This window comes from Paroedura picta, chromosome 5 (genome assembly GCF_049243985.1).
Source record: "Paroedura picta isolate Pp20150507F chromosome 5, Ppicta_v3.0, whole genome shotgun sequence".
Classification (NCBI taxonomy): Eukaryota; Metazoa; Chordata; class Lepidosauria; order Squamata; family Gekkonidae; genus Paroedura; species Paroedura picta.
This window is the reverse complement of record NC_135373.1, coordinates 35,527,623-35,539,751: the sequence shown is the minus strand read 5'-3', so window position 1 is coordinate 35,539,751 and position 12,129 is coordinate 35,527,623. Positions and strand designations below refer to the sequence as shown.

Genomic DNA, 12,129 nt, shown 5'->3' with positions numbered 1-12,129 from the left:
AGGGGGTAGGATCAGAGGACAACTCACTCATCTCCCACCTAATCCATAAATCCCCGATGGGCACCTGAAGCACAGGCTAAGCTAGTCTTCTCAGTGGGCTTTCCAGCTCATTCATTGCCACCACCGCAAAGGAGCAATAAAGCTGATCTAGGATGGCTTACACTCTAGGCACTTGGCCAACCCAACTCCTCTGTTTTGACTGCACACCATATAATTTGATTTCAAGACTGATTCTGAATGGTGCGGAGCCCTTGCACTGACAGGCAACCTGCCCAGTTTGCTAAACCAGCGATTGAGTGTGCATGACTTTCCATTTCAGAGCTCTTGCAGGTTTTCTGAAGCAGAGTTTCCCACCCACGACTTCTGCACTAGTTTGAGCCAGTATTGCTGGCGTGGATTGTCACTGCTGACAAAAGGCCAGGGGCTAGACCAGCCTTTCTCACTATTTTACCATTGAGAACCCCCTGAAACATTCTTCAGGCTTTGAGAAATCCCAGAAGTGGCATGATTGTGGAGAATCTGGTTGGGAAGCATAGCTGTGTGGTATGCCCACCTGGGGCTTCTCCCCATCTCCTTCAGGCCCATCACTGGCCATTTTGAGAGGGGGAGGTGTGTTGACAAACCATATGACAATATCACCTGATAAATGTTTCACAAATTTAAAAACATACAAAAGAAATTAATTAACTCCCACCCACTCAGGAAACCCTTCCAGGGCTGTCAAGAAACCCCAGGGTTTCACAAAACTCTAGTTGAGTTTTGTGGGTAGACTCAGGATGATTGTCATAAAGAACTCGATGCATGTGTGTGGATGTGGTTCAGTGGTAAAGAGCTTGCTTGATGTCCAGAAGGTTCCCGGCTCAATCCTCACCTAAAAAGGACCAGATAGCAGGTGAGGTGAAAGACCTCTACCCGAGACCATGGAGAGCCATTGCCAGTCTGAGGAGAAGACCTTGACAGTTGGTGTGAGGCAGCTGAGTCAAAGGAGGGAAATGGGGCACTATCTGCAATAACTATCCATTCTGAGCCCAACTTTCAGGCACTAAGTTAAGTTCTTCTGGATATCCTGGTATGCTCCCACTTTTAGAAACTGTCAGAAGGGCCTCCATTGCTGTGGCAACTCCCCTTTGGAATTTACTCCTACAGAGTAGCAATCCCCAACCTGTGGGCCATGGACCACATGTGGTCCGTCGACTAATTGGAGGTGGGCCCCGAAGGACGCCTTCTCCCCCCCCCCTGGCCCTTTACTTCATCCCCCCTGGCCCTTTACAACACACTTCGGGTGTCATTGTCTCCCACCACTCCCAGATGGGACTATCTCGTTGCAGAGAAACAAGCTCAGGGTTCCCACTGATTTGTCATTGTCATGAGTTAAAATTTCCATGAAAATAAAATGTGAGGACCCAAATGACATATGATGCTGTGAGTGGGCCAGAAGCCACTTTTGGGCAGGCATGAAGTGTACTAGGACAGTCAAGCTCAGGGAGGGTGTTAACTCTTTCCCCAATCCTGACAGTTCCCCAATGAAAACTATACCTGCCTTAGCTTTCTTAATACTCAGCAACTTTAAAAGACCTGCGCAAATACAGACACCCATCTTCTTCCCCTAAAAGCAGGGCATGGGTAGGGCATGCTTGGGTCAGTGATACAGCTCAGGGATTTCAAACTGGCTGACCCAGAACTTTGTCCGATGCACAAACTACAATGACATGTCGTGAGCCAGCTTGGAATAGAGAGCTGTGGCTTCTAATCTGGCAAGCTGGATTTGATTTCCGGCTCCTCCTCCACAAGCGACCAGCTGGGTGACCTTGGGCTACACAGAATCCTGTTAGAGCTGTTTTCACACAGCAGTTCCATCAGAGCTCTCAGCCCCACCTACCTAAAACAGTGTCTGTTGTGAGGAGAGGAAGGTGACTGTAAGCCGTTTTGAGACTCCTGGTAGCGAAAAGTGGGGTATTAAAAAAAACAAAAAAACAGTTCTTCTTCCATAGAAAAAAGGCAGCTTGCAAGATAATACCAAATTAGAGCTCCCCTCCTGAAAGTTCATTTCCGAAAAATCCTTGGAACCTGGAAGCACTGCTTCATTTTGCCCCTAGGCCTCTTACCAGAATGTGTTTCACTGAGTATATCAGCATATTTTCATGAACTTCTGACATTAAGGCAAGACATTCCTGCAGTTCTACTGATAAATGACTGTGGAGCCAAGAAGGGAACCAACTATGATAGAAGGCAAGGGTTTTTTTAGGCCAAGGCAATTCCCTACCACTTTTACCACCAAGCCCCACATTTTTTAAAAACAGCCCTGCCACAGATTTCCAGCTCACAGCTGCTAGCTCAGCAGGTGAGTTTTTATGTTCCTTCTGTCTCCGACTTCATTTTTTGGTATGCGCCGTGCATTCCTGCCCATTGAGGGGCATGCAGGGGGCCGCTTGCTCTTCCTGAGCATAATTGTATCCCACTTTTCAGCCTGGGAAACAGCTCTCAAAGTGGCAAATGGAACATAAAATCCAGCATAAACGCCAGTGAAGACGTAGTGCAAACGGCTGTTCGGAGAGTGGCTCTCAGCAAGGACCAGTTCCAGGCAGGTTGGAAAGTCCTGGTGCCCCGGCCGTAATGGCTTCAAGTTCCCTCTCCGTCGGTTGACCTCCATCCCTGCAGACGCTGACGCTCGCGGCTCATGACTGGACCTACCCTTGGGATCTTGTTGCTCGTATTGCAATTAAGAGAATATACATATAACTAATTCTAGATGCCGAAAAAGGCTTCGGAGCACCGGTGCCAGGGAGGTCTCGACCGTCTTTCTGGGCTTCCTGCCACAATGGAGAAAGCACACCAAACTAGATGGGTTTGGTCCCAGTAAACCCTGGGCTGGTTCCAGCAAAACACAACTGAAGAAAACTGTACTCCAGAGGTCCCCAGGACTATGAGCACCGGGCAGAGGGGGGGGGGGAGAAGCATGGGTCTCAGGACAGCTGAATGGGAACTCAACAGAAGGGTGAGAGAAAGAGAAAAGGGCAATTTCCCTGAGACCAGATGGTGTACATTCCACATATATACAGGAACCAGGGAATTCTTTGAGTACAAGCTTCTACTTTTCATTATACATTCTGTGCCCAAGCAAAAGGCTCGTTTGTGAGGCTTGTTACAAATGTACTTCCTACATGCCCAGGGGTACCTGGGCAGGCACTCGTCTTATCCATTTCAACCAGTCATTTAGACCCAAACTTCATGGTGGTGTTTCATCCCCTGGAATTTGGCTCCTGCTGCAGATCTGCATCTAGACTGTAATAGTACTGGGCACCCTCTATAAATCTTCCCTAAGAGAAGAAATCTGTATCATGCCACCCCCCCCCAGTAGCCCAACCTAGCCTTATCTTGTCAATGCCCCACCTAGCGCCACAGCCTTGATCTGTATCAGCCCCCCCTCCCCAATTCTATAAGAAGAAGAGGAGTTGGTTCTTATATGCCGCTTTTCTCTACCCAAAGGAGTCTCAAAAGCAGCTTACAGTCGCTTTCCCTTCCCTCTCCTCACAACAGACCCCCTGTGAGGTGGGTGAGGCTGAGAGAGCCCTGATATTACTGCTCGATCAGAACAGCTTTCTCAGTGCTGTGGCCAGCCCAAGGTCACCCAGCTAGCTGCATGTAGGGGAGTGCAGAATCGAACCCAGCATGCCAGATTAGAAGTCTGCTCTCCTAACCACACCAAACTGGCAAAAGGTTCCAATCCCTGCACTCCAGGGTCCTGTGCCACTGGGTTGCTTAAACATTCTGAATACCTTGCTGATGGTCCTGGGGCATTTCCAAAAAGTCATCTTGTCCCTTTGCCTTGAAAGAAATCAAGACCAAAAAAAATCAGCTGGATGTGCTTTCACACAAGAGGAGAGCTGAGGTCGTGGCAGAAGAACTGGAAAAATATGAAAGGCATCTGAAGCAAGACATTCCGAAATAGCAAGGGGGGGGGTTGGAAATGAGAATCAGATGTTTTCTCCTTTCCTTGGAAGCAGAGTCAAGGCAGATAACCAGGCTGGTGTCACACTTCGGGGTCAATACACACATTGCAAAAATCATAATACTCCACCCCCATGCTTAGTTGTTATTACTGCCATCAAGTCACAGCCAACTTATGGCAACCCAGCAATCCTGAGAGAGTGTAGTGTAGTGGTTAAAGGGTGGTGGCCTCTAATCTGGAGAGCCGGGTTTGATTCCCCACTCCCCCACATGCAGCCAGCTGGGTGACCTCAGGCCAGTCACAAGTCTCTTAGAGCTGTTTTTGCTGAGCAGTTCAGAGTTCTCCCAGTCCCAGTGAGGAGATGAAGGGAAAGGCGTTGTAAGCCATTTTGTTACTCCTTCAGGTTGTGAAAAGCGGGGTATTAAAAACAGCTTTTCTCCATTTGGGTTTTCAGGGCAAGAAACAAAGAGAGGTGGATCGTTGTTGCCTTTATTCAAGATCCTCTTAAGATCTTACCATGTAATGCTTTTTTGGTTTCTTTCATGTGTCATGTTCTGTTCAACACTTTGCTTGGAAGATGTGACATTTAGCCTGTCTTTACCCTGGGTCTAATTAAGCAGCGCTTTCTCACATCTCTCTTGCAGGTGTTTGTCTTCTTGACCTTGTGGGGCTGATCTGGGCTCTTAAGAATGACAAGTAGTGCCTGGGAATTTATATGCACTTCGGGGCTTGGGAAAATTGATCTGGGAAAATAAGGGCCAGGAAAGCTAAGTTCATACCAAGATTTTAATTGGGGGGAGGGGGTTGCAAAGGACATAAACGTAAGTTGGCAGCTTGGTGTTTCAGTTCTGGCAAGGAAAAGCCTTGCCCTCTGTTTACTTCCTACAATAGATTATTTCCCCACATTGAGCCTGCTTATTGCAGCTTCTTTGTAGGAACCCTGGACTCTATTGGCGGCTTCACATGCAAGTATTGACCCTACCTAGCTTCCAAGATCTGAAGAGACTGGGCTAGTTAGAACCATCTACGTCAAGGGAGGTCTATCCATACTCTGAATTTAATTTCCAGGTGGGATTATGGTACTTGTGTGTGGGTTTCAGCCATTCTCTCTTCATTGTCTTCCTAACCTCAAACTGGAAGAAGGGCTATTTACTACTGGCTGATGAAGGATATATAAGGTTCCCCAGAAAGGCAAACAGTGACTCCATTGGAGTAATTTGTGGTTGAGAAAACAGTTTCGGTCCCTTCTTCCCAAATCCAAATTGGTCTCACATGTGCCTGGGACATAAGCTTTCAGCATGAGCCTCCCAGAGAACATCAGATAGATGCAATCTTTGGGAAGGACACCTTCATGACACGCGACTTGGCACTCAGAAGGTGCACCATCTCAGCTAGGGACAAAAGGAGAAGGAGATGATGCACAAAAGCAACATGACAACGAGCCATTATACAGGTGGGCCCTGCCTCCAATCTCATTTCAGCCACAAAACACCAGTGGCAGTGCAGTGTAATGGCTAGAATGTTGCCAAAGATGGCGGACATTAGAATTTGTGCTCAGCCATGTTGCCTGCAAAGCATTTCTCAATCTACTACGCAGGGCTGTCATGAGAACATCATGGTCACCAGAATGAGCACCTTAGGTGAAAGGCAGGATAAAAATGATTGCCAGAATCTGCTTTATACTGAATGAGATCCTTGATCCATCAATGTCCATATTGTCTACTCAGACTAGCAGTGGCTCTCCAAGCCAAAGTCCTTCACATTGTGTACTACCTAATCCTTTAACCGGACGTGCCAGGGACCAAACTTGGGACCGTCAGCATGCCAAACAGATGCTCTACCACCGAGCCACAGACCCTCCCCAACTGGATTTTAAAATGTTCTTGTTTTCATGGCTTATTGTTATGTCATGAATCACCTTGAAGAGGTCCATGAAAAAGTGGAATGCAAATTTACTAAACAAATACTAAACTTGAGACTGAAATCCATCTTCTTTCACTGAAAGTTCCTAAACCAACAGGCTGGACTTTGCACTGGTTCTCAAAAGTGAACAAGCCAAATTCCCCTGCTTCAAATTGGCCGTGCTTCATCATCTCCTTCACACTATGGTAGAAAATGCTATCAAATTGCAGCCAAGTTACTGCAGCCCTGTGCAATTTTCAAGGCCAGAGATGGACACAGGTGGTTTGCTTCCTTGGAGGTCTCCCATCCAAGCATCAACCCTGCTTAGCTTTTGAGATGAGATGAGATCAGGCTAGCCTGGCCCATTCAGGTCAGGGCTCAGACCATAGATGTCTTCTTTGGGCAAAGATTGCACAAGGTAAGAGAATGCCTAGAAACTTGCAGCACTTTTCTCTTTAAGCTGAGGAGCCAGACTCCAATGTCTGAGAAACAACACTGTCCTCAAGAACTCATATCTTCCCTGTTTGCAAAAGGCAAGATGTGTTATAGAAATGCACATTCAAACATCTTTCACCCCCAAGAAAAAAACTTCTGAAACTTTAGAACTTCCCCATGTCCTAAAACATTAATAAGTTCAACAAGAGCAACTTCAGATGGGTAGCCATCTGCAGAAGAGCAAGATTTGATTCCAGGATTCCTATACCCGCTCTGTGGGTATGAATCTGCGGGTTGTCCTGGGCTCCCCGGGACATTCGTCTGGCCTCGACTAGGGTCAGGACTTTTTCAGCCCTGGTCCCAACCTGGTGGAATGAGCTCTCAGAAGAACTAAGTGCCCTGCCGGATTTATCAGCTTTCCGCAGGGCATGCAAGACGGAGCTCTTCCGCCAGGCATATGACTGAGGCCGGGTTGAGGTCTCGGAGTTACCATCAGGGGATCTCCTAGAACTAGTGAGATCAGGGCCCTTGCTCCTAAATGAGAGACCTCCTGACTGCAAGCTGGACAGGGGGGAGATGGAGAGTTAACTCTAATGGATAGCCATCTTTTAACTTGTTGGGGATTTTAAGGGTTGGGTTGTTTTTATTATTTTATTGTAAACCGCCGCGAGTCCTTGATGGCGCTATATAAGTTAAAGAATAAATTTTTAAAAAATAAGGATCACTTTAGAGGCCAACAGGGCTGCCAGGAGAAAAGCTTTTAAGAATCATAGCTCCCTTCGTCATATACAAGTAGGAATGAAGATCCCCGCATCTTTATATCCCAGTTGGAAGGTGCTATGGGGTCTTGCAAAGAAGGGTGTCAGGAAGCAAAGGTACAATGCAAAATGTAATCAGCTTGACTAATGCAGGGGAGAAATGCTTGACTTTTACTTGGTGAAGGGAATTTTGACCCTTGAAAGCTGATACTCTGGAAATCTTCATATTTTAAGGTGCTACTGGACTAATAACAGTCTAGAAAAGAGTTAATTTTCTAAGGAGGGCTTAAGAAGGCCTGTATGGTTAGGCAGCTCCATCAGGTCCAGCATTCTGTTTCCAATTTTGGTCAAGTCGAGGTCTCCAGGTGGCTTACCAGCAAGCTACAAAGGCTAAATCCTCTTGCCTGGTGTTGCCCCTAGCAACTAGCATAAAAAGGTACACCAAACATGGACATTCCAGTCCCTTTCAAACAGCCTTTGTAATTCACTATAGTAGCCCGTTGCTAACGTATCTTTTTTTTTTTTACTTTTTAGACCTAACCATTTCAGCAACCAGCGGCAGACAGATTTTATTTGCCATTTCATACAAAACCACTTGCCTCTGGTTAGTAAAGCCAGGATGAGCCGTTTGAGGTAAACTGCTTTCTTCTTCTTTGGGCTTCTGAATCATTGTAGTACGCTGTCTATAATGTCTGCAGTGCTTTCAATAGTGCTGTCCCCCCCCCCACACACACACAGACACACACATACTTTTTTTTTGCTCTGTGGTCTTTCTGACTTTTTTCTTATCATTCCAAGTTCAGCGCTATAGCACTTCTCTTATTGAGTGCTATAGCACTTCAGTTTTGGTCTAGCACTATAAGGTTCAACTTAAAACAACCCAAAACAAAAAAAGTCAGAGAAAGTCTGTGGGCAGGGGAGGAGGAATGGTGGTTTGAAATGGCCAGAGCACTTTCAGAGACAGAATGTAATTGGCTGTATGAAACCTCCATCTCTGGGTCATTTAACTTAGAACTGGGCCAACAACAGGTCACACATCCAGTTTAGAGCAGTAATGTGAAAGGGGCCTGCATTTAGCTACCATGACTAAAGACGTTTGATGACCTCTCCTAATTTTCTCTAGAGAAAATAATTTTCTCTAGAGATTTTCTCTACTCCTGTTGTAAAGCCCTCCAAAACCAACTGCCATTTCTACATCCTGAGGTAATGACTTCCATGCCTAATTGAACTGAGTACTTAAAAAAATGAGCCTCTTGTGGCGCAGAGTGGTAAGGCAGCTGTCTGAAAGCTCTGCCCATGAGGCTGGGAGTTCAATCCCAGCAGCCGGCTCAAGGTTGACTCAGCCTTCCATCCTTCCGAGGTCGGTAAAATGAGTACCCAGCTTGCTGGGGGGTAAACAGGTGATGACTGGGGAAGGCACTGGCAAACCACCCCGTGTTGAGTCTGCCATGAAAACGCTAGAGGGCGTCACCCCAAGGGTCAGACATGACTCGGTGCTTGCACAGGGGATACCTTTACCTTTACCTTTACTTAAAAAAAATCTACTGCCCATTCTTTTAACTGGCTGTCCCCAAGTTCTAGTATCACAAAACAGGGTAGAGAAATAATCTTTATCTACTTTCTGGGCATACAGCAGGGGCCATAGGGGGGTATATATATGAATTTTCTACATTGTGCAGGGCATTGGACACTATGTGATCTTTGGAGTCCCTTCTAGACCCATGCTTCTGTATTTCTCTACATCATGCATAATTTTATAAATCTTTATCGTGTCCCCCTTTCTCTTTTTTTTCCTGAACTTAAAATCTCCAAGCTGTTTGCTCTTTCTTCATAGGGAAGGAACAAGTATGTGCTGTTGAGTTTGGACTGAAAGTTAATCTCACACATTTGGTTAAGTGACTCAAGATCTTGGAGAAAGAGAGCCTGCCGTCCAATATCCCCGCTTGGCTGTACATATCTCGTGGTTCTATAAAAGTCCTGGAATGGAAGACTCACCAGTTTGCCAGATCCTACCTAGAAATGGTCATCTTTCTCAGAACCCGAATTAATAGATCGGCAAGAATACACACGCCAGAAATAAGCACACACAACCAAACACAAAAGCCTCTTTTTAAAATCTTGCTTCTCAATGTGGAGGGGGGGGGGGAAGCCCAAAAGCACAGACTGCAAAAGCTTAGAAAGAAGAATCCGGTTACAAAATATATAATCTCATGATGATTTTTCAAAAATCCACTCTTTGTAATTTAGGAAGCACTAGGTTGCTCATTCCTCAGGCGCTAGGAACGGTCACCCACTCACAGTCCAGTCAAATGCATTGGCTGAAAAAGACCGCAGAGGGGACTTCACAGAGCGTTAGCAGTTCCCAACCAACATCCCCCGCTCAAAAAGCTAGGATCTGTTTCTCACAGGCAGAGAAAGGACAAAAGGTTGCTTTGGGCTCTGGTAAGGCAAGAAGGAAACAGGCCCTTGAGAGACAAAAACCCTGATCAAGTAGCATCTGATGCCTTTCTCCTTGGCTGGTCCATGCCTGGTATTGCAAGCAGTCGTCACTGCTACGTTAATTCCAAAATGTACGTATTCCAAAATATATGTAAGCTTATACCTTGAATACAACTCCGTTGGGTCTTAAAGGTGCCACTGGACTCAAAACTTTGTTCTATGCATTTGCACCCGCTCACATCCGCTCTTGGCAATACCTGACACGATCCAACAGACTAACGGGTAGGAGAAACCGGAAACTCCCACGATCCCCTGCAGCAGAATCAGACCCCGGAACCTGCTTCCATTGCAACCTCACGCAAATCCTGTCCGGTCTCACTCCCAGTGAGCTCCCTAGCTGCCTCCAAAAGCCGGTCAGAGGACTCGCCTCTGCTTCCCAGTTTCACGCAGTTGACCAAGCCAATCCGATCAAGCCTCGGCCAACTCCTGTGCTTCCTTTCTTTCGCCGGGGCTACCAGTTGCACTCCTGGCTGGCCAAGATCCAGGGACCTGGAGTGCCCCGACGTGGGGATCTGAGTGTCTGAGCCGAACCCTCTCTTTGCGCATTCAGCATGCAGAAGTTTCTCGAATGAGGCGGCAGAGGAAGACCCGCCATTCATATCGATCGTAATGTGGCTGCCGTGGAGGTCATCTCTACTGGAAGAGATGCTGCTGGCGCCCCGAGGCAAGACTGTCCATGAGAGCCTCAACACTTCATCTTTCTCCTCCGGCAACTGAACGCAATCGCTTTGCGAGTCCTCGACCGGACAGACGCCCTGGTTTTCAAGAAGACAGTTGTTGAGCTTAATGAGAGGCAGCGACAGGGCATTGACAGCTGAGGAGATGACCGACACTGCTCCATGAGGCAAGGACATGTTCTGGCTGGGCTTCCCTCGCACAGAGTTACTAGAGTCCGCGTGGACGCTGACCAGGGAAGCAGAAGGCGAGACGTGGTGAAGAAACTGAGCTGTCGTCTGAAGTCTACTCGTCCATTTCTTCACGGGGCTGGGGTAGGACTGGAAGGCCCCTGAGGAGAGGTCCACCTCGTAGCAGCCTTCCACACACTTCGTGGTGGCCCCGAAGGTGGATGGGGGAAGCTTCCGCTGGAAGTAACTGCTGACCTGGCTAGCGTCCTGAGGAAGACCCAGGGTCATAGAATAGAGTTCCCTCTGCATCAACAGGCGGGTCTCCATATCCCTGTTCTCATAGAGCATGGTGTTGGCACAGATGAAGATGAAGAGACCCACGCCCATTATCACAGGCCCAATGAGCTTCAGCTTCTCACTGTATGGGAAGAGGCGGGGATGGGGAGAAACATTCACTTCCTTCTTGAGAGTGTCTGAGGTGCTCGAGTTCCCCGGCCTGCTTCTGAATCTTGTCCCGTGCGGGCAGCAGTGAGGCCAATACCCAATCACAGCTATGGTCATGCCCACCAGGACCACAGAGACGCCCACCATCACAAAGGCTCCTGATGGGGAACGCATCCGCAGCTGTCCTTTCACGGTCACCTCAGAGGGAACCTTGCGCCTGAACCTGCGCTGGTGCCACCGGGAAGGTCTCCCCGGCTTCTTCTCTGAAGGGTTATCTTTCTTCATGGTTCTTGCAGTTTCACCGCCTCCCATCGCCTTTGGGTCCACAGGCCATCTTTCAAGCGTTGGTGAGAGAAGAGAAAGAATTAATAGTGAAGGGCAAGAAAAGGGGAAGATTCAATTTATTTTAACATTTCCGGTAGCTGTGCAAAAGTCCCCTCCACCCTCACCCACTTTCTAAAAACAGGTGCCAGGAAAGGTGTCGGCAGGTGCCAGGAAAGGCTGGGGACCTCTGATTTAGATAAGTAGCACTGAAATTAGATTGCATCATTATTTTTTCCTCCTCCCCCCTTTCATGCAACTAGAGAGGAAGAAGGAGGACCATTGCACCCTACTTGAAACATCTACCAGCAAAGTGGTAGCAGGCTTCCTAGTTCAGTGCATCAACCTAGTTAAGAGTCCTGCTGAATTAGATGGCCAAGAAACTCAGCATCCTGTTTCCTCAGTGGTCAGTCTCTGGAACAGGTATTCAGTAGCATGCTGCCTCTGAATGTTATGCCCTTTGGACTAATACTTGTTGACAGACCTGTTCTCCATGGTTTCTCGCCCCCTCATGAAAAGAGAGGACATGTTCAGTTTTCCGTTGCGAATGGAATTTCTACTGTCGTTGATACTCTCAAACTCCAAGACATTAAGTTATCCCCCTCCCGAAGTGGAGGCCCAGAAAATTGTAAACGTTTTGCAAAAACGACAATTTGACATGTCTCTGTCTCCCTTCCCCGTATCTGTTGTTTCCTCTCCTTTTATTATCGAGTGCCTCTGACCAATGCTCTTTAGTAAAATAAAAAATGAAAAGAGAATGAAATACAAAACAGTAAACATTAAAATACAGCACAACGAATTAAAACCCATCTCTCTAATGGCTTAGGAAATGCCACAAGCGCTAGAAGTCTGGCAACAGAGTAAGTTGTTTCCAGATTAGGGTCTGCCAGTAAAAAAGATCATGTGAGATTTGACAGGCAGCGGATATTGACTCAGGACAGGGGTAATCTTGACGTCTTTGAATGGCCTCCTTTGA

General features: G+C 47.2%; 1 protein-coding gene across 8 annotated transcripts in view; it reads right to left on the bottom strand.

The window, feature by feature from the left end:
• Window positions 1–12,129, bottom strand: part of TMEM200B (transmembrane protein 200B) — a 58,950-nt gene that overhangs the window by 22,185 nt on the left and 24,636 nt on the right. For 7 of the 8 annotated variants that reach the window (XM_077337205.1, XM_077337206.1, XM_077337207.1 and 4 more), the window contains one exon: window positions 9,137–11,166. The exons of the other annotated variant lie outside the window; for it this stretch is intronic. In XM_077337205.1, coding sequence (XP_077193320.1) covers window positions 9,807–11,166 — 1,360 coding nt within the window. In that variant the 3' untranslated portion in view covers window positions 9,137–9,806. Of the gene's footprint in view, window positions 1–9,136; window positions 11,167–12,129 lie in introns of those variants that run through there. 8 annotated transcript variants of the gene reach the window in all.